Genomic DNA, 23,769 nt, shown 5'->3' on the forward strand with positions numbered 1-23,769 from the left:
ACTTTGTTGCATGCTCATGGAGACTGGGTTTTTATCAAGATGTTGGCAGGATGCAAGCTCTTTCTCATCTCCTGCTGAAATTGCTGTTCCAGAAGAAGCTGATTCTTAAAGGCTTGGGGCTACTGCAGTGCTCCATCTACAGATCTATAGATAGCTGCTCGCAGATTTGTGAAATTGCGCTTTCTTTCTGTTCCAGCAGCACCACAGCACACATGTACACTTGTTTGAATGCTTTGTGCTTTGCTGAAATGTTGGTGTGGATTCGTATTGTCAGAAAAGTGATACTAGTTGACCAGAGGTTTCTGGTTATTTGCTATTATTCCCATTGGTTGCTGAATGAGAGTGAGAGGTCAGTGATCACAGTGGGCCTTTGAGGACTGCTTGAAAGTGCAATGTATCAAAACCCAGAGATAACATGAGTGATGTGTGAAGAATCTACCTCCTCTGCTGGGTTGCACAGCTTTGTTAAATATTTTAAAGCAGAATTCTGATATTATGAGCCTTTGTGGTTTGAACAGTGTTTAAGAGTCAACATTGTTCTCTAGCTGATAAATGTATAAAAACTTTAATAGATATTAATGCATTTTTATCAGGCTGGATTGTCCTACAATTTAGTCATTTGTCATTCATTCCTTCTCAGTAACTGCTTTATGCTGGTTAGGGTGTGAACTTTAATTTAATCTGCAAATGTCATTTTGAGAACATGCCACTTTTAAGTGTGATGAATCATTTATATTAATGTTAAGTCAGTTTTGATATAACGAGGAGCTTTTAGGGATTTTACCAGAGCAAATAGGGATAAAATACAGAGACATTCGCCTGAGGCGCATTAACTATGCAGAACGAAATCCAATTTATGAAAAAGGTATATATGGGGGCTTAGTGATTAGCACATTTGCCTCGCACCTCTGGAGTCGGGGGTTTGACACCCGCCTCCGCCCTGTGTCTGTGGAGTTTACACGTTCTCCTGGTACTTCTGGGTTTTCCTCTGGGTACTCTGGTTTCCTTCCGCTAGTCCAAAGACATGCACTGTAGGCTGATTTGCATTTCCAAATTGTGGGAGTGTGTGTGCGATTGTGCCCTGCGATGGGTTGGCACCCCATCCAGTGTGTCCCCCGCCTTGTGCCCCGAGTCCCCTGGCATAGGTTCCAGGCTCCCCCACAGCCCTGTTTAGGATAAGCGGTACAGAGATACAGAAAATGGATGGCGATCGATATATATATATATATATATATATATATATATATATATATATATATATATAAATCCAACCAGCTGATACATACTGTAAATAAAAACTGATTGTAAACTCATGCCAGAAGTCATTATTACTTGTACTGTTATAACACACCCTAGGGTAGTTAATTAAATGAAAAAATGTAAATGTCAAATCTAATGCTATTATTAAGCAATTAACATACACTCAGTTCAATGTGTCTAAAGATCAGACTCATTATATTAGCTTATTATACTAGATGCTTCCATTCGTAGTTATTAGTAATTGTTATTAAAAACAGTTTAAATGTTATGAAAAGATTTCCCAATACCCCTCTATCTCAGAAAAGTGTACTGTGATATAATTTATCGTGCTGATATATATATCCAATATAATATAATATAGTTGATATTTATAGTTATGTAATTTATTCTTCATAAAATAATATATAACTGATAAAATTACAAGGAAAAAAGCAAGCTGATGATCTGTTATTACTTAGACACTTTTGAGTGGAAAATTAGCTAAATACTGGAGGTCAAGTTTATTTTTAATTAAAAATAAAATTGTATTCAAATCAAAAATACATTTGCAGAATGTTTCTCTGCTTGTCCTACTACAGTATGCGAAGTCTTACTCTCTTGCTGGTGATATTTCGGGTCTGTCAGTATGTTTATATTTGATTTTACTCTTAGATTCAAGCCGGGTTTTGCACTATCGCAGCATGAGCGGCATAGATGTTCCACCAAATCCATCACTACTGTGCACTGAAGCTTGGCCTTGACAGATATTGACAGTATGAGAAAATAACTATGGAGCAGAAGTAAGCTATGGTGCACCTTTGGGGTATGTAAAAACACTGACTTCATGGTGTTAGAACTGTTCATATGTATTTACGATGCAGTCTCCTGAAAGCACTTAGCTCTAAATCGAGGTGGTATTGATTCATTTATTTGTGTGTGTCTGGAATATCTCCTTTTTATTTCACATGCTTTATGCAGTATGCAATGCATTAACAGTTGTGAAAGCATAAATGCAGAGAGTGCAAGGCCGTGAGTGTGTACCAAGGGTGTGAAAGATTCCATTCCTTTTCCTTTTTGATGTTTTGCAGTTGATGCTGTGGAGCTGCATGGTAAATTGCATCGCCTTTGAGCAGGTTTAAGCTGCTTTATTCAGGTGAACTGAGGGCAAGGCAGTGGTAAGGGTAGGGGTAAAGATTGGGACTCTTATCACACTAATGCTTTGTGGGACTGACTGTGTGCTGCTAGCTGCCTTTATTGCATTATTTTTACCTTATTTTACATTTGATTATGTGTGAAATTTTTTATAGTTTGATGATTTAAAACTACTTTAGTGTGGGGTATGTATGATTACCATGAAAAAAAGAAAAAGAAACAACACACAACAAAAAAAAACAAGCACACAGGTATTTTTGTAGAATGCTTTCATGAATTACTCGCTCAAAAGAGAGACACTTTGCCAACATTGTAGATCATATGACCATGCATGGGTACTGCAAAACTTTAGAGGAAGCCAAACTAACCTGATTTACTTTTTTACTTTGGTGTTGGAAAGATGGATAAAACTATATAAGAACATAAGACCAGCTTTGCTAAGACTTTGTGTCATGCCTGTTTTTGCTAGTGTGTAATGATCGTAGTTTTTCCCACCCACCAGCCAGCCAGCTCTCCTCCATCACATGACAGCTACCAGCAATGAAGCCAGCATCACATCTTTTCACACTGCTGCTCAGGATACATCACAGGGCAGCTGAACACACCGAGAAGACAGTGCTGTCTGTCCCTTTCTGCACACAGATAACAGCAATTTTGCTCTCTTCTACTCCCGACCATGGATGGCTATGGCATCGTTAGGATTTGAACTTGCGAGCTCCTGACAATGTTTCACCACTCAGGTGTCAGTAATGAGACTTTTGTTGGATGCCAGCAGAGATTGTATCGATAAACACAAAATAGCAAACAATCTGAAGGGCAAATCCAAAAATATAGTCAGAATGCATGCAGACGTTGAGGTGAACTGCAATCAGACTAAACCAGAGCAAAATTAGAATCAGAAGTGTACAAAAACAACAACAGTTAATACGAGAATAGGCTAAACAAAGGCTTAGACTTATTGCTAGTGTTGTGCTAGGAGCAAGATTTCAGACTGAATGTATGAAAAAGTCATTTGTAATTTGTAAAGTGAGTATGTGACTAGAAACAGATGTTCTGAGTTATGCTGCATTCGACTTACCTTGGAAGTGGGAAGTCTGAGCTCTGCATGATGTCGAATGATGATTTTTTGACCTACATACATTTGAGCTACAAAGTGTGGCTTTTGTTAGCAACAAGCTAGCCAGCTAACTGTGATGAGTGATGTATATTTTCCTCCTCGGAACAGCGATCTGTATAGTCAGTATTATAGACTTAATAAGTAAACATGTCTGTCTGTTGATTGCTAAATATACCATAACTCATTTAAAGGTAAGAAGTGCTACTTTGTTTGCTGGTGATGGTGTATGCAGCCATTTCTGTTTGATGTCACTTGCTGAACTCAGAGGAACTTGGAGTTAAAGAGACTATACGGAGTTCCCAAGTAGGAATTGTGAGTCGAGGTTTGGTTTTTCCTGGTTGGAGGAATCTAGTCAAATGCAGAATTTGGGTGTTATTGGGTGAACATGAGCTGGGAATTGGGTCATGTGACTGATCATGTGGTGGAGTTTGTAGTCTTTTGTACTACTGGGAAATAGAGTTCAGTGTGTTTGAGTTTGTTTGCGAGAGTGGGTGATGCACCATTGTAGTTTTGAATTTACATTAACGAAAATTACCCTTAGACTTCCAGTATGTAAGTAAGTAATTTTTTTTAAGAGAAATGTTTTGTTGTTTGTAATAATCACACATATGCTACATATAGGTGAATAGAGATCAGGCTGAAAAAACTCTGGGATATCCCTGGCGTATTCAGCATAACAGCATATTGTGCAAATCCAACAGGACACAAAGTCCTGGAGTCCTAAGGAAATGGGTGGGGTTTGCTGTGACAATTATTAAATCAGTTTTTTTTATTGGGGTCTAAACTGAAGTTTTATTGTATTATATATATTTAGTGTAGCACATTGACTTTTAGCAGTGAAATGTCAAGTTTTTTAATAAAAGCAAAACTATGCGAAAGTATCCCCATTTTGCAGGTAATATTTATGGGTCTGTCAGTTTGTTTAGGAATTGATTTAACTTAGGAAAGCATAAGGGAAATATCCCATGTGAAAATGCTCATTTCTTTGATCGGGTATGTCCAGACTGGTTCTAAATGTTAGACACAAGAGTGATATTTAAAACAGATTCTGTTCACTTGCAGTTATCAGCATGGAAATTAAATTAAAATGGGCATTGGCAAGCAAGTTCTTTTTCTCATCACTTTTTTAAAGCATTAAGTACTGTGCATTTTGAATAATTCATCAGTTTGTGTCTGTTTTAAATCATTACTTACATCATGCTGGAGCTCTCCCACTTTGAGTAGTGCTGGCCATTCCTGTATGGGATTGATGATGTTGCTAAGGCTGATATTATTAACTTCTTTGCAGAGCTTTCCTCATCCTTTACAGATGTGTGCAATGTATTTCTTGTTATTTGTACTACTGATATTGCGTAAGGCTGCAATAAGCCCTTTAACATATTGCTACAATTTATATTTTGTTGTGTCCTGTGGGAGTAAATGATTCTGTGTAAAATAATGTAACACAGGTCAGCATAGCCAAAATATCCTAATGGCTATATGTAGCAATACGGTTGCAACTAGGGCTGGAAGATATTGATTTTTTAATATATGAAGATGAAAAAAAAATCTAATTTATGAACGATTTTCGAATGCGATTTCATTTTTTTTAGTTCTTACATAGTGATTTGAAATTTTAGCAATTGAAATTTTAGCAATTGAAAATGCACTTTATTTCAAACAAAGGTTTTTTTAAAATTATTAAAATGTACTCTGGAAAATGTAGATGTGCAAAAAAAAGAAACATCACCATCTATAGCAACTAGTGCAAACGATGGTTCTTTTAAAATGAAGGATATTTAAATAAAGGATATTTCAAAGAACCTGTTTGTACTATTTGCTATAGATGGTGCTGTTACTATTTTTGCACAACATGAAACCTTCTTTCTCAACAAAGTAAATGAGGACCAGGTCTTTAACGATATGAAATGATACTACATCAGTAATTTCTTTCTCTCAGGGCTCTTCCTGTTGTATGGAACAGCGCTAGAAAATGTTTTAGCCGCTCATCAACTTAGAGTATTCTTCTCAACTCCGAGTTCCTCCTCCGTTTACGGAGTGACGTGAAATCAACATGGCTGCTCACAGAATTGAACACAGTAGCACTTCTTTGCTTTAGTCTTTGCTTTAGATCAATCAATGTATGCACATATCTGCTTGTTTAATCTAAAACATTGACGACAGTGGTTGCTCTTTGAGGAGCAAAAACATATATCACGTTTTTTTAATATTAATTTTTTCCACTTCGTCTGTGGAACGTGCTGCGGTCGAAATGACGTAATTCCGAATACAGCATTATATTTTACATGAACTTCTTCATCTGACTTTTTAAACCAATTTCATATCTCTGAAGTGATATTTCCAGCTTTCTTTGCTACAAGCTCATGACTCTGTGAAGTGCAGCTTGTAGCTTGTTCATCTTGGCATTTTTTCTTTTTCTTTTTTTTTTTGGGTCTATGTGTGTGTTTGGGAGTATTGCAGGCTGTAGGATGCATTTATCAAGTTAAGCAAGCTATGTTTTTGCTTTGTATTGGATTAAAATTTCTAGATTTTTTTTTTAATTAAAATAATTTCTGTGTATCTGTACATGGACATCTCAATTAGAACAGTTTGAAAACTGCTTTAAAAGATTAATTCGATTTAACCAATTTAATAATGAAAATCTCCCTGCACTAGTTACAACCTAAAGTTTTGTACATACTATGCAGTCTGTCCATTTTGCAGAGAATAAAATCACATCAGATCTTCATTCCGTGACTTATTTACAAGCTTACTAAGCCTCAGGAGTGAAATATTTTAGTTCGATTTTGTAATGAAAATATTATATGATTCTGTGAAGCTTTGAAATGTAGTCAAGAGCCAGACCAGAATCAGGCACTCTTGACACATAGAAAATGGTTTATATTTTATTTAAATTGGTGTTTCATCCCTGCTCTGGGTAAACTACAGCTATTTCTCTCTGTAATTTATGGTCAACTCCTGAATTATCGATGCACTCAATGACTGTACAATATACAATTTCAGATAAAATGTATTTTCTTTTCAAACATCTTTTAACATCGCTATCTATACGTCTGTTGTCTAATAGGATTGCACTACTCCATGAAGAATATTTTAAACTCTCTTATGTTCTTATTTTTGCACATGTGGACTGTCCAATTCAGACTACAATACAGGTTTTCAGTAGTGTTCTATGGTCTAAGTGAATTACTGATCTATTTCTACACAACACCAATTATAGCACATGCAGCACAATTCTGCATTATTGTTTCACTGTATATTCTAAAGGTAATTAAGAATATGAATAGATAGTGAGCTGAATATGAATGATTTAGACTGCCATTAAGTGAAATGAGAGACGAAATTCAATTAGATTTCTTTCATTCTTATCATTTCTTGTATTTCAGTGCATGGGAATCATTTTCTCCAATGTGGACTGTCCAGATTAAAAAAGATGATTTAAGATGATGAAAAAGAAAAAAGATTTTTTTCCCCCCCATCTTTGGGCGCTCTAACACCTGTCTCGTTTGGTATACTTTTGAACTTTTCATTTAGTTTGGTCTTTTATGGCATTTGTGAGCACTCCATCCGTACAGCACACAACTAAACACTTGTCTACCAAAATTCATCCAAGTAAACCCTGATTTAGTTCGTTATTAGTGAGAACACAGTTTTACATTGGTACACACCAAAATGATAAACAGACTAAGCGCTTGTAGAACTACAGTAAAGGTTTCGACATTACAGCAAAGGTTTCGTCGTGTTTTTGGCTCTAACATTTAAACAGACTGTGGAAGCGTTCTCTACTAAGTGTGTCTTATTTGCACAATTTGAAAAAGTATGAGCACATACAGCGATGAATATGACAGCGCATAGCTGGTTGTGTTAATGGCGAAAAATAAAAACTACTTCTCACAGCACTACATGTATCTTTTGATAGAACTACATTTTAAGTTTTTATCTCAATAAACAATAGAAATGAGTCTAAAATAGCTCCAGAAGTGCTTGTAGAAAAATCACAAAGTGCTGTTCACTTTAAATTATGAGTATCGGCATTTTATAAAATGGCTCCAACAATAGTGCAACAGCAAGTAGAACTGCAAGTAGAACTAATAATAATATTGACACCTTATTATCTGGTACATAACAACAATAGTATATAGGGATGCATCCATACCATATTTTTCAGACCAAGTATGAGTACATATTTTGTAATATTCATTTATACTAATACTGGAATCAATTTCCTCGGTTCAAATAGTGGTCATTAAAATGCATGATGGCTCGTTCTCAATAATGTTAGCTAGTTGATTTTAAATGTGCATTAGCCAGTTACCTTGGATCGAGTAGGGTTGCAGTGGAGAGTGGGCTTTGTTCCACTTTTGGAAAAAATGCTTCTGTATAGCTGTAAATAAAGTGTTTCATTGTGTTCATTGTGTCAGAATCCTTTTTTGTTAATGACAGATTTTTTTGTTAGTGACTGATCGACAAGAACAACATGCTGAGTAAGTGCTGATATTTTCACTTACCTAGCGTTGTCTTGCTGTAGTATGCTGCTACCAGTGAACTCCTCATGCTTAATTTTATATCTTAAGATGATATATCAGGTTAATTGTATTGTATATTGTAGGAAGATGCTGTTGCTCCTCCTCTTAATGTTTTTGAAGAGCACAATTTGCAGTCTGCTTTTCTCTGACCGGCATCGTTAATTGTGAAGTACTGTCATTTTGTGTCATCTGTTCGTTAGCGTGACAATATACACTAGGTTTACGTCATGTAGTAGCACTTTTAAGCATTTTTAAGAAAAAAGAGTATGAGTAAATAAGCATGGTAGCAATACCAGTATTGGTGTTAATGCATCCCTGATACTATTTTGTCCTTTCTCAGATAAAAATATGCCTGCATGACCTGCAGTTTGGTGTACTTGAAAATCACTGCAATGTGAAATCATCTGAACAAAATACAATACAACAAGAACAACAACAAGAAAAATCGAACTCTTTTGCAGACTTTAGCAAAAAAAACAATGCGTGAAAAGAGCCTTATTACAAGGATGATTAAGATGTGAAAATGATCAGGACTGTAATAGGGAATAGGTGTTAGTTGATAGTGTTTGTCAGATATGAATGAGTTTTGGTAACAGTCACAGTCCTAACACCTCCAGTGGAACTGGGGGAAATTATAACAGTGCAGGTATACACCCCTGAATTTTAATCAAGTTCACACTGCTCTCAGCTGCAGTAATCGCACTCAAAGTTAGGTGCAGCTCCTGCCCTAAACACTGGCCTGTTCAGGTCCTGTTTCTGATTGCCAATCTAGAAACAGAATAGCAATTCGGCAGAAAACCAGAAAAGCCATTCTCCGCTTGCAACTTCTTTACTTGCATACAAGCTCAACTGGCTCTCTAATTGAGCACCTGACAATCTAACAGAAAAATACACTGAGCATGTGAGACTTTGTGTGTGTGTGTGTGTGTGTGTGTGTGTGTGAGAGAGAGAGAGAGAGAGAGAGAGAGAGAGAGAGATTAACCGTGGAGTATTCAGGAAGAAAGGACCAAAGGACCAAAAAAACACTCCCTTTGGAAATTACATGGCTGTCAGTATAGAAATTGTTGGTTGTAGCTTTTTAGCTTTTGACACCATAACCCTTTCAGTCAGGGATTTTTCAGTCAGAAAACCTGCAAATAAACAGGAAATGTTTGCGTGCCACATTCTATATGCCGTGACTAATTTCAAGGTGAGGAAGAACAGACAACTGTGAAGCTTATATGTTTCCCTCCATATACAGCAATGGCACAGCAGAAAGCCACTAATTTCCTCAAAGGTGAAAACAATTTTCCTTTCACTGAGCCCTGACAAGTCCTGAACCTTGATTAATTGGCATTCATGTAAAAGGAAAATGTAACGGTTTTAAGGTATTTCATAAAACTCTGACCTTGGGGTACACCGGGAGATCAAGTTGTCTTTGTTCTTACAGAGGAGTAATTAGGAACGCTTCTGAAAGCAAAGGGGAGGTGATTTTATCAGGTTCTCCCAGTGGCATAAACAACAAAGCCTAAACTAATACATAGTCATGGAGTGTAACTAATATAAAATCTTGTGTTACAGTACTAGGGGAGACTTGCAGTGAAGGTTTCTGTGATGGATTTTACTGACACAGAACTAGGCTTGGGTGATAAAACATAGCATCGTCCCACCGTCCCCCTTAGCGTTTGCTGATTGCCAATTCTGTTGGGTAATTCTTCATTTGTGATACCTTAAGTTTGTGACTGGCTCCAGTTTGATTTAAATTTAAGTTTCCGTTTTCATCTTTAGGTCTCAATGTCCATAATGTACAGTGTTATATACCATTACCATCATATATCATGATGTAACCACTCCAGTACAGAACAGTTCACTGTTTAACATTAGTCATTAGTAAAGGACCCAGGTAAATGATATAGGTCAATATTTTTTCTTCACAGTCTTCATTCACTCCGTCTTGTCTTCTATCACTTTTTTGTAGCCCAGGGGTTTTATTTCATTTAGCGATCTAATTAAGACATGCCGAATCATCTTCCCTTCCTTGGCTTTGTGTTAGGAAGCCTAAAATAGGATTTACTCTAACTATTAGCTGAACTTTATCATATCATGGTTGGACTAGCTGAACCTTCACTGGTTATTTGTCATCCTGTCTTTCTTTTTAGTTTCTTTCTTGTCTCTGACAAGTAAGTCAGAAAAAAGGAACTCTATTCTTGAGCAGCATATTGTGGAGATAGTTGAAGTGGAGAATAAACACATACTTTTCTGTCCAGTTGTCTATAAACATTGTTTTATTTTATTTTAAAGCCATATTGTCACATCACTAATTAGACCAGCTAGAGTAAATCTGTGATAGTCTGTGAAATCTCAATGAGCTGCCTTCAGCTAAATAATTTGCATAAATGCTTGTGATCGGGTAAGCAGAGGATCTGCAACAGAAGCCATGATGGTTCCTGTTTCATAAACTGGAGTTGCTGAATTACAGCCAGGTTTTTTTTTTTCATACATGGAATGGTTCTGCTACGGTATTTTTCGAGTGTATGGTTTGAGCCGCTGAAATACTTTGCTGCGTTAGCATCCAGATCGCAGCCCACCAGTTGACAATCCCTGCACTAGACAACCGTAATTGCTGCTTTGTTTTTATATCAATGGACGTATAAGAAATGTTAGGACTGCTTCTCCTGCTCCTTGTCCTAACTTGAATCATTTATGACTATGATCAATCTTGCGTGAAATCTTATGAATTTTGGAGTCGTGAGACCACCATCTTAGGGTTGTGCTGGCTTTATCCAGCTCATCTATATTTTTATGCCAATATCACTTTGATTACGTTAGCCTTTGAGGAGTTTGTACTCTCTTTGTTATATTGCCAACTTATGCGTGCACCCAGGGGGAGAGACAGGCCCTGCACAATTGATTGATGACCATACACTTACTGTATTTCAGGGTGTACTTTAAACGTTGCTGAATGGGTAGAAACGTCTCATTTCTTCCTGCTAATGATATAGAATGTGACTGAAGTACCATGCAGAGAAAGGCTGTACTCTGCCAGTGGCTGTACTCTGTAATTTTGTACTTTACTTCAATCAAACAAATCTTCTGCATACTTCTGAAAATATGTAGCATATATTATTAATCACACTCTGTTGCCTTGGGCAATAATTGCGCACAATCAGAATTTGGAGGGAGTTTGGAATCAAACATTGCTTATTTACTGTGCTTGAGCTGAATTTTACTTTTTAGCTCTTATGAGTTTGTCTGTCATGATGCTTTTGATGATGTGTTGCTGTCATATTTGTTGGTGGTGTCTGATGCTATGCAAATAATAATTGTAATTATTTATACAATTTGGATGTAATTACCAAATTGTATAAATAATTAATGTCCAAAACAAACAAACAAACAAAAAATTCAGATAGCATGCATTGTGAATCAGCTATCAAACCATGTTTTTTTTACACTTCAAGTTATTTTGAAGTACAATATGAAGGCATAGACTTTCTCAATTATAAACTAATTAAACTATAAAATATGTATATATCGAAACTAGAGAATATGTATTTAGATTTATTTAAAATGCACTTCAGTTACCCAATATGAATTTGATATTAAATTTATTTTCTCATTTAACAATAGACCTGGGTCTAAGATAGCTCTGTAAGTGCATGCAGAACCATCAGAAATTGTTTTTGACATTAGAAATTCAGTATTGCCATATTTTATAAATGGCTAAAATGGCTCTATATGTAGAATTATTTTATAATGTCTCATGTAATGTAACCTAAATGTCCTTGGACGCAAGTGGTAAATGCCTTATTTGATATACATGAGCTAAGATGTACGTGTGATTGGTTGGCCTTGCTCTGATTGACAGAGGAAAGAGAAATGCCATCCTTTGTTTTAAGCCTGTTATGCTCGTTTGTACTCCTGGCCATGGATGGTTGTTGTATCTTTAGGACTGAAATCTACAGGACAACAGAAAGAAAACACAGACATTTGCATATTGTGTAGGTCCCCCTTGTGCCACCAAATCAGCTCTGACCCTTTGAGGCATGGACTCCACAAGCACCAAGACATTAGCAGAAGATCCTTTAAGTCCTCGGCTTGAGATCTGGGGAATTTGGAGGCCAAGTCAACACTTTGAACTCTTTGTCTGTTCCTCAAACCATCCCTGAGCAATTTTTGCAGTGTGGCAGAATGCATTATCTTGTGGCAGAGGTCACTGCCATTGGGGAATACCGTTGCCATGAAGGGGTATATTTGGTCTGCAGCAATGTTTAGGTACGTGGTACGTTTCAAAGTAACATCCACATGAATGCCAGGACCCAAGGTTTCCAAGCAGAACATTGCCCAAAGTATCACACTGCCTCCGCTGGCTTGCCTTCTTCTCATAGTGCATCCTGGTGCCATCTCTCCCCCAGGTAAGTGAGGCACACGCACCCGGCCATGATGTAAAACAAAACGTGATTCATCAGACCAGGCCACCTTCTTCCATGGTCTAGTTCTGATGCTCACGTGCCCATTGTAGACGTTTCAGCAGTGGACAGGGGTCAGCATGGGCATTCTGACCAGTTTGCCCCATACACAGCAAGCTGTGATACACTGTGTGTCCTGACACCTTTCTGCCATAGCCAGCACAATTTGGCCCTTGTCAAAGTCACCCATTTTTTCCTGCTTTCACCACATCAACTTCAAGAAGTTCACTTGCTGCCTAATATATCCCACCCCTTGGCAGGTGCCGCTGTAACGAGATAATCAATGTTATTCACTTCACCTGTCAGTGGTTTTAATGTTATGGCTGATGTACTTGTGTTTTGCACTCTTTTCTAATTTAATACAACAATTTACAGATTATAGATTATATCACTGACAACAGCTTAAGTGAAAAGTAGAATTTTTGAAATATTTACATGAATTTCAGAGTTTCTTAGTATTTGATATGTCCCCTTTTTGCTTTAATGACAGTGTGCACTTGAGCTGGCATGAACTCCACAAGTTTGTGCAAAAACTAAAATCAATTTTAGATGAAATCCATCGGAGTGTCTTCTGAACACATGCTTCAATAGAAGAGATTAAGCATGAGGCAATTCTGACCTTTTGTACAAAGCAGCTAACATGATCAATATCACACATTTACTTACATTTAAATAGGGACCTAGAAATAGTGCCGAACCTTGAATATTAAATACTCAAGATATTGAACATTTACTTTCTTTGTTTAAAATATTTCAAACAATTTCAGATATTCCTTCAAAAAACCTTTTGTTTATATCCAATATTAAATGAAAAAATATACATATATATCCCAGATTTTCAATGTGGTCTCATACTTTTGGACCCCACTGTATATCTAATAAGTCTTACATGTTTGAGACTTAACACACTTGGGCCTATACTTCCAAACCCAATGAAGTGACTGAAGAAAAACATCAGTTTCCTCACTTAAAATGCTTATGGAAAGCATTTGCTCAAGGAAAGGAGTTCTTTAGTGTGATATATTTAATGGAACTCACTCCAAAAAGATGTTATTAATGTTAGTAAAGTGTTATCTATAATCTGTCACTGCCTTACATAAAAGGAGCACTATTATGGACAAAATTCTTATGTATTTGGTGTTTGAAAGACCTGGCTGAGACTGCCATACCAGCAAAATGAAATGACCTTAGAACAGCATGTTATTTTCCTCTAGAATTCTCACTTGAAATTGAACAGTACAAGTTGTGGATTGAAATCTTTGCAGGACAAATTTAATTCCTTCTTCGGTTCAATCTATTTAACAGACTTCGGTCTTATAGGATACTTTAATGGAGTCTTGCCACTAGTAGGTAACCACAAGGCTGAACGCCAGTGCAGTTAAAGGTAGTGTGTGTCACTGATTCTTAGATGTATAGGTATATAACATTCTACCATTGATTCCTGGGAGTCCAAATTGCTTTTCAATTTTGATTGGTAAGATCTACTGCAGACAAGAGCCTGAGGTAGCCGAGTTAAGATAGAACAAGAACTTTTGGGCAGTATCCTCTTAGCACTGGCATTTCTTCATTTTGAAATTGCTTTCAAGGCAATTTTGGGGCAACACTTTTGTAGACTGTAAAAGTTGCTTTGTTGAGATGGTTCTTCCAGTCTTCTTTGTGACTGAATAAATAAATAAATAGAACTCGTCTTCGATTTATTTAAAAGGGAAAATAGCAAGTCTTTATCTTGTTTTATTTATTTATTTATTTTGATTCATTCATTCATTTTTAGTTACCGCTTTATCCTGGTCTGGATGGTGGTGGAACTGGAGTCTGTCCTGGGAACACTGTGTGGGAAGTGGGAAAAGACCCTGGGTGGGAAGCAAGGCACAATGCTACACCATAGGGTATTGTGTACACACGCATTCACACACTCATTCAAAAGTAGTGGTAACTTAGCATAGCCAATCCACCTGTTGGTATGTTTTTGAGAGGTGAAAGAATACGGACACAGTGAGAACTTATGTAGGATTGTGATCACTAGTTTCATATAATGTACTGTATGTATAATGTGTGCATATGGTAGCTGAGCTGAATGCTATACACATATTTGCCACCTTAATTATGTAAACCGACTACATAGATGTAACTATATAACTACGACCCTCCCTTTCTAGCGGGCTGCCTCTGCAGGAGATGGGAGTGTATATATTTGAAAATAAACATCACCTGGTCTTTTTTCTAATCTTAAACTGCCCAGTTTTGGTGAGCCTGTGCCCACTGTAGTCTCGGAAGATTCTTGTTCTTTGTTGAGGGGAATGAAATCCCATGTGGTCTTCTACTGTTTTAGCACATCCACTAGAAGAGTGCACTGTTGTGCGTTCTGAGATACTTTTCAGCTCACCACTGCTGTAAAGAGTTACTGTAGCCTGTCAGTTCCTGTCGGCTCCAACCAGTCCAGCCATTCTCCTCTCTCATCTACACTGCATTTCCACTTGCAGAACTGCTGCCCACTGAATGTTTTTTTTTTTTTTTTCGCACCATTCAGTGTAAATTCTGAAATACTCAAACTAGCCCATCTGGCACCAGCAACCATGCCACAATCAATGAGATCACGTTTTTTTCCCCATTTTGTTTGATGTGAACATTAATTGAAGCTCTTTACCTGTATCTGAATAATTCTATGCATTGCGCTGCTGCCACATGACTGGCGGATTGGATAACTGAATGAATGAGCGGGTGTACAGGATGTTCCAAAAAAAAGTAGCCGGTGAGTGGACCACCTGCCCAGCCTCTCAGAGGCCACGATAGGCACAGTCAGTTCTCCTCACCCGGCAGGTTTGCTCCTGCAGGATGAAGAAAGGGGGTGTTTTTCCATTACATTTTTCCCCTCCTTTCCTGAGCACATCATAGACAGCCAGTTCCTATGCTCCAAAAAAAAAAATCCAGTTGTCACATGGACAGTGGAAAGAAGACAGTGTGTGTAACACTTTGCTAATATAATAAATAGTATAATAGTATAATAGTATAATTGCATGTAATTTAGATAAATTGTCACAAAGCCTGATTTGTTGAGTGGATAGTACATGAATATTTGTTATTCATGAATATTCAGGTTTTGAATGAAATATTCTGTGAAACCTCAAACCTGACACATCCAAATGCCCTACCTAATGCACTGACGATTAAATATAACAAGCAATTATTTATGAATATATTTCTCCCAAATTATTATTACAGGAGATAACTGTTAGGTGCTTTTATTTATAAAACATGCTTAAACTATTTCTTGCCATTTTAATGATAATGTAATATTGTATATACACATTAATATAACTTATATCATCATTGAAATGTGCTCAGTAAGTTTCAACTCCAGTGTCTTTCTGGTTTGAACTTTATAATTGGGTCAGTCCTGCTGCGACTGGTCTTGATAGACCACTTGATTTTGGTTTTAAATCTTAAGCACTAAAGCACTCACACTAAGAGCAACAGCATCAATGAATCAATACACACTCTACTAACCTGACCCCTCAAAGGTAAACATCTTGACTAATGACTTTCTAAACACACAAAGACTCTTGAGTGGTTCTGTGGTAACAGCAATAAATAATGGTGTTCACTATAATTTCCCTCACAGGTTAGAATAGGCTAAAATGTATACTGACACTTGTTTCTCTGATGATGTCATTAATGGATTTGGACCTTTGATGTGACCCCTGTGCTCCGTTCACACTTTCGGTTAGACGTGACCCTTTCTTGTAGCCATATTTCTGATCTGTGGAAATAAGACTGGGGTCTTCATTAGTCACAGTTCCAGACAGTCAGTATTATGGCCAAACCCCTACTGCCTCACAAAATATTCGTGTTGTCTTGTTGATTTTTTATAAAGTTTGCTGTTTGGGCTTCCTGCCGACGGCGACATAGCCAGCATGCTGCTTGTTATTTACTTTCTTGTCTTCCACACTATTCTCTGCATGCTTAATAAAAAAAAATGCCTGCGTATACACTAGTATGTTTTATACATAAAGCATTAGGTCCTGAAGTAGACTATATTGACTATATTGACTATATTTATACCACTATCAGTGTATTTATATAATAGAAATCCTCTCTGTTGTCCTCATTTACATATCCTGTTTAATTCTTTACGCTAGTCCTTCACAATGTGCAAAGTTACACTGACGTGTTTCAGCTCAGTGAGTCTTCTTCTGCTGCAGCTGTTTTGTGGATGAGAGCTAGAATGACAGGATGAAGGAATGAAGATTAATCAGGCCTCATGACAGCCCACATACAGAGGAGAAGACACACACACACGAGCGCGCGCACACACATACACAAACACACAGCTCAAAAAATGAGTCCATGAGCCCATACTCCCACAGCCTAATGCAACATTTATGACACGGTTCAGATACTGCATAGTGTTCACTTGCTGCACAATTCCCGTGAAAGACAGTTTTGAGGTTGGGTCATAAGGTATCAATAAAAAAAAGTGTGTTGTCCTGTTTGCCTTTAGGTTGGTTGTCTGCAGTGCACTGAACCTGACTTAAATATGTAAGGAATAATACACAATGAGGCATGGAGAAAACATGATGAAAATTACAACAGGAAAGTAACACCAGGTTGGATTGATGCAAAGCTGAGGGCCATACCTCACCAGAGCTGATTATTTTTCTATAACAGAACATATACAATAGCAATTTGCCATAAATATAATGTCAGTTAGTAAAAAGTTCTCTGTCTTAAAGATTCTCCCGTGGCAGAAAATATGCTAACTGTTACAAAGCACAATGGAGACTCCTTCCATAAACAATAAATAACCTTCTCCTTACAGACAATTATATGTTTTTCTTTCTTAAATATCATCACATTGTTTAATTCATTTGCTAGTATTATTTATTATATAACCTCTTATTTGCTTTGCTGCTGGCACTACTGTCAGACCCATGCTGTTATTGGTCACCTTCTGACCAATCCGGTGTGAGAATTCAGTGCCACTGGTATAAATATGTCAGAAATAATAATCAATCACATAATATATAATAAGTCTGAGCTCTCAAGTGCTCAAATCTAATGTTATTTCAAACAAAATATATGTCATATATTTTGATTTCTTTCTTATCTCATCTCCTTCTGTCATGTCCCAGAAGAAGTAGGTTCTGCTGCTATCTGTGTCTGATATACAGCAATGCAGGTACATAAACAAAATTTAATTGCATGATTATAAGCTTAAAGTGTGTTCAAGAGATTTTAGCAGTTATATTCTCTTTTATCCTTTTATCATTGTAGAGATTTACATCTATTCATTGTTGATGAAGCACATAATTCCTGCCCTCATCATTTCTACCAGTGATACATTTTACACTATCATTTGCAAGAGACAAATGAGCGTTTAAAACTACAGTCACTGGCCACTTTAATAGGAACAAATGAAATCACTGCTCATTCATGCATCTATCCAGTCAGCCCTGGGTGCGAATTGCCTCTGCTTTTGATATCCCCCTCTGTTCATTCATTTTTTATTGCTAATGGAGATATGTTTTATTAATGCTTTGTTAGACTGAATTAAATAAATACTATGCTTGACAGTAAGACTAGGTACCTGAACAAAAACAACCCAGTCTCACAAGCATTCAATGCATGTCACCGTATCAAATTTCCTCTCAAAATACTCTGTATGTCACATTCTGCACCAGCGTAGTTTAACCAAGGCCACCTCTAACACTATGATACATGAGTAAGATCAATTTCTAATAAATAATTTTATCTAATTATTAATAAATATTTTTTTTAAACATATTCAGCTGAGCCAACTTCATACCTTCACTTTGCAAAGTGTGTGCTTTTCATGGCATATTATTAGCCTTACCAGGTTAATGAAATAAGCCTGACTTCTCCTCTGATGAAGGATGTGAAAATTAACTGACCTGTATGAATGATTTTCCGTATTGTGCTGCTGCCAGGTGATTCTCTGATTGGATAATTACATGAATGAGCAGGTGTACAGGTGTTCCTATTAATGTGGCTGGAGAGTACATGTAAATATGCCAGAAAGATAATAACAGAACTGCCATATCCGAATTAAATTGGGAACCTAACTGTGTTTATGTGATTAAAAGATAAATATTAAAGAACAATGACAGCATGGTTGCCAAGTAACTTTATTATTCTTATCAAAGTAGCAGCTTGATATAGCGTGCAGTCATCAGCCATGAGTCGGTTATTTGCTTTGTTTGCTATCATGGGTATGCGTGTCAAAATATGTAGCAAGTGACGTATCCAGCAGTCGTATACTGATATTAAAATTTACATCACTGTAATTGCCTTACTTTTTATTAGAGTTAGTTCACTTACAACCCATTATCACATTTTTTTTAAAAAAAAAAGTCGTTTTACATAGTCACAGTGGTGGACATTGGCTTACTAGGCACATGATGCTGTCTTCAAATAAGGAGCCTTAGAAAATTGCTGTCTTGCATTGCATATCAAATTGGACAGTTTTTATTTCGGGAGCACAGACACTGTCCAAAAATACCTCCTTCCTAGACAGCTTCCTGCTGAATGGAAAACAAGTGTCCACAATACAGAGTGTCCCAAAAGTCTCCACACATAGGGGACTGTGTACGCCAGCACCACGCTGGTTGTGCCTTTGTCAGTGGATATTCATGGGCGTCCACTTCTCGGCTGGTCCACAACACTTCCAGTCTTTTTGAATTTATTTATAAGTTTGGCAGCAGTGTCGTGTGTGATGTGCTTGCAATGTTTCCTGTTAAAGTCCATCACAACTTTGCGACAGGTTTCCGATCCAGCATCCAGAGAATGATTTCAATACGGTCTTCTTTTCTCAAAGGCATTCTTAAAGGGTATCTGAAAAATATATATATATATAATATAAACTAAGTATGCAAAATTTTGGAAGACATTTTGCTAAAAAGTGTAAATTTCCCCAATGCATGGAGACCTTTGAGACACGCTGTAGTATCATGCGTTGACTATTGTGAGGTTTTGTATAGTCTATTATCATGACATGGTGCTTTTTATTTAGTGATTTGTTTTGTTTTGTTTTGTTTTTGAATTCATTACCCATTAACAAGGGCAGGAATGCCTGCAAAACTGAAGTCAGGACTGTAAATAAACCTTAAGAGTCATTATCTGTAACTAAGCTCATTATAAAATTTAAATAAAATTAAATAAACTATGCATACATGTGCTCTGTGGTGACCAGCAGCAGAGATACTTTCTGAATTCTTGTACTGTGAAGGCACCCTGATAAACAACACACACAAGCGTTCTTAATTGGAATCTCTGTTTATGGTTTGAGGGCAAAGACATTCATGGCTTTATCTGTTTGGCAGCATGGACAAGGGAATCTAAGATGTATCAGAGAAAGAAGTTTTGGTGCTGTGCTCTGAAATCAGACAGCACAGGCTATAAGGTTTGTATAGGATACAAAATAGGAACACAAATGAAACACATATGGGACACGACATGCTTTATTTATTGTTGATTTTAAAGTTGCGGACACAACATTTTCCTACGGACATTTAAATCATACATCTTGATAGCCATGGTGATAGTTGGAATCTATTAGCGATTCACCGATACTATCGTCACTTTGTGCTTTCTCGGCCATCTGAATCAAATTAGCATGTGGGAAATGATTACAATGTCAGATAAAATTATACAAATGAACTACACTGTAGTATTAAAAAGGCATTGAACTTTCAATACCTTGTGCAGCTCTATTCACGATTATATTCTATTTCTGCTTGAATGTAACCACTTGCTCCTTTTAAACCATTTTTTTTTTTGTCACAAATTCCTTCAGAGCACGGTCTCCATCCCTGTTTTGTCATAGGTTGGTTTTCCCATTTTATTCATCTGTTTTCAGTTTAGCCTTTGATTGGTGTGCCTATTTACACCCTCTTGCGTCTTTGTTTCTTTGCAAAGTCTTGTTCGCTGTATGTAAGTTACTAAGCCTTTTTCTTCTTCTGCACCATGTCTCCTGGTTTTGACCTTATTCTGTTCTCCCATTTCATGATTATGGATTATCCTTTTGTAAAATTGATTAATGGTGCTCTGACCCCTGCTATGGACTTTGATTATGATTTGTGGATTACCCTTAATAAAGAACCTGGTGAGTTTTTGCACTTGCATTCTGCTCTTCACTTACATTACAGGAGCCAGCTTACACAGGTGCTTAAGCTGGTTTTCTGGGTCGAGTTATCACGTTCAGATTATTAAAATGAACCTGAATGCAGTTCATGTTTACCAGTTACCACAAAGAAGAGTTGAAGAAGGTATTTCAGTAGCACCTAGGCCACCACTATTAAAAGACAAGCACTTACCTTTAAGCTTGAAAAAAAGCAGGGGATAGAAAATGTGGACTGAGAGAGCAGATCAACTGCAATATGATGTAACATAAAAGAAAAAAAAAACCTTAAATATGATTTATCACATATTTGATGTTCACATTTGTTTAGTTATTTACTAGTTTACTAATTATTTATGAGAAGCAAATAGCTACAGTGCATTCAGAAAGTATTCAGACCCCGTCATGTTTTCACATTTTGTTATGTTGCAGCCTTATGTGAAAATGCTTTAAATTATTATTTTTTTACATCAATCTTCACTCCATACCCAATAATGACAAAGCAAAAACCAGATTTCTGATGACTTTGCGAGTTTATTAAAAAAGAGAAAACTGAAATATGACATTGACATTAGTGTTCAGACCCTTTTCAATGACACTTGAAATTTAGCTCTGGTGCATCCCATTTCTCTGGATCATCTTTGAGATGTTTCTACATTTTGAGATGGGAGAAACTTGCAGAAGATCAGCCATCACTGCAATACTCCACCGATCTGGGCTTTATAGCAGAGGGGCCAGACGGAAGCCCAGATCACTAGAGTACTGCAGTGATGGTTGACCCTCTGCAAGTTTCTCCCATCACGTGATTATCAGTTTGTCCAGGCAGCCGGCTCTAAGAAGAGTCCTGGTTGTTCCAAACTTCTCTTTAAGAATTATGGAGGCCACTGTGCTCTTGGGAACTTTCGATGCAGCAGAAATTTTTTGTAGCCTTCCCCAGATCTGCGCCTCGACACAATCCTGTCTCTGAGCTCTGCGAGCAGTTCCTTTGACCTCAAGTGTAGAAACATCTCAAAGATGCACCTGAGCTAAATTTCAAGTGTCATAGCAAAGGGTCTAAGGGAATACTTAGGTCAATGTGATATTTCAGGTTTTTTAAAATAAATTTGCAAAGTTATCACGAATCTGGTTTTTGATTTGTCAATGGCTATGTTTACATGCACATCAATATTCCGATATTAATCGGAATTTGGCAGCATTCCAGTTAGTATTGAGTCATGTAAACACTGCAAACCGATTGCCCAATTCGGATTAAGACAATATTCTGATATATGGAGGGTTTCGGAATCAGAATATTGTTTTAATCCGAATCGGGCAGTCAGATGTTTGTTGCATCTAAACACCTTATTCAGCAAATCCACTGAAAGGAGATATATGCATATGCTCAGTCTGCAAGGAATTGTGGGTGCTAACAGATGCTTAGCTGTAGGCTGGGTGTTTAGGAATCGCAACTCAGGCATACTTACAGCAACCATGTATACAGGAATATTCCGATGCCGGTACGCATATACACATCATATTCAGAATATGGCTGCAACCTGAATATAGACTTTAAATGGAATTTGATGTGCAATTTTATCAGGTTAATAGTGCACATTGTAGTTCGTATTGAATATATAACCATTTGGGATTCAGCCTGTGTTGAAATGATTGAAGATGTAGATTGTAAGTAGCCTAAGAAGTAAAAAAAATTGGTAACAGGAAGATTTTGTGCAAACAAATAAAAAAAAAAACTGCTCTGAAACAATAATGTTCATAATAAAAGTATGACATTTCGTCATTATTCTCTTTACCTTTATCCAATAGGAATGCTGAGCTTATGTTCACTGGCTATGGAAAAAAATATATAGTCTAGTTAATATTGAAATGCATTTGAATAAAAGACCTTTGAAGTAATTCAAATTAAACGCAATTGTTAACGGAATCTGACAGCTCTAGTTTATCGTGTTTATTTTTCATTAGAGATATGCCAGTGGTAACATAGTTCAAAAGAGGATCATTGAAAAAAGTCGATAATTTTTCCCTCCCCAATGACTAGTAGGCATTAGAACATTTTCATCAGCAACAAACATTTTTATTTTTATTATTTTTTTTTTTTTTACCGCAGAGATCTGGACTTGAGAGAATAGTATTACCTTTATAACACAGAAGTGTTATATCCCTTACTTGTTTTATTACCTATTACCTTTTTGATAGACACTTCACATGGATAATCTCTATACAGATGGGGTGCAGCAACTCTTTCATCTGCATCGGAAATCCCACGCGTTCTAGCTTTCTCATGTTTGAGAAAAAGGAATGCTCAAACCCATTCTTTCCCTAAGTGCACTCGACTGATGCTGAAACCCAAGAAACTGTGAAACCCATGCATGCTTTTTGATAATGTTTGGTCTGAAAGAGTCTGAATTTCCATCAAGTTGTTTGTCTTAGTATATGGTACACTCAGGAAAAGCATGATATGTAGGTAAGACTCTCAGCATGTGCTACCCTTGTCCAAGACTTCTACTGATTCCCAAAAACATCTGAAGGACTTCTTAGCTGGTAGAGAGAGTGTTTTAATGTGATGCTCACTCTACCATTTAACAACTGCTTTTGAGAAGCTCAGCCCAGAACCAGCTGTGTTTGCTTTGTGAATGAAGGACAGTGGAGTTTTTCTTTCCATCAGTACGCTATTAATGCACTAGCAAGTTAATGAGATTGTGTTGCAGAAGGTGAGAGGCTAATATGCTCCTCCACTTTAAGGCTCTTAGCAGCTGCATGGCTGGTAGTTTAAAAAGATGTGACAAGCTTCACACACTGGAGCGTGTGTAAGAGTTCAAGCAGTGTCATTTAACAGCTGCCTTCTTATGGCTTAAAAAAAGGTAAAACCACCATCTTTATTTCTAAAAGGAAAGGTAAATTCTTTCTGTGCCTTTTTCATACCACTTGACATTGCTTACTAGCATCCACATCAATCTTAGAAACTGTAATAAGCAATAAGTAGGTCAAACAAACGGCAAGATTTTATAAGTGGACAGTGAGTGCAATTGGATTTTGTAATTATTGTTAGGATTTGTACTCTTATAGAAACTATGGTCTAGTCGACATGACACGCCAAGAGACAAAAGTCTGCCCTTCATCTAAAAGAATATATAATAAATATAGCTACCAGCAGTG

General features: G+C 36.9%; 1 protein-coding gene across 3 annotated transcripts in view; it reads left to right on the forward strand.

Moving 5' to 3' along the window:
* opcml (opioid binding protein/cell adhesion molecule-like) overlaps positions 1–23,769 on the forward strand; it is a 221,030-nt gene that overhangs the window by 115,257 nt on the left and 82,004 nt on the right. Inside the window, exon 1 of one of the 3 annotated variants that reach the window (XM_034312922.2) lies at positions 3,736–4,064. The exons of the other annotated variants lie outside the window; for them this stretch is intronic. Coding sequence (XP_034168813.2) covers positions 4,003–4,064 — 62 coding nt within the window. The 5' untranslated portion in view covers positions 3,736–4,002. Of the gene's footprint in view, positions 1–3,735; positions 4,065–23,769 lie in introns of those variants that run through there. 3 annotated transcript variants of the gene reach the window in all.

The sequence above is a fragment of the Pangasianodon hypophthalmus genome, chromosome 17, assembly GCF_027358585.1.
Source record: "Pangasianodon hypophthalmus isolate fPanHyp1 chromosome 17, fPanHyp1.pri, whole genome shotgun sequence".
NCBI classification, from domain to species: Eukaryota; Metazoa; Chordata; class Actinopteri; order Siluriformes; family Pangasiidae; genus Pangasianodon; species Pangasianodon hypophthalmus.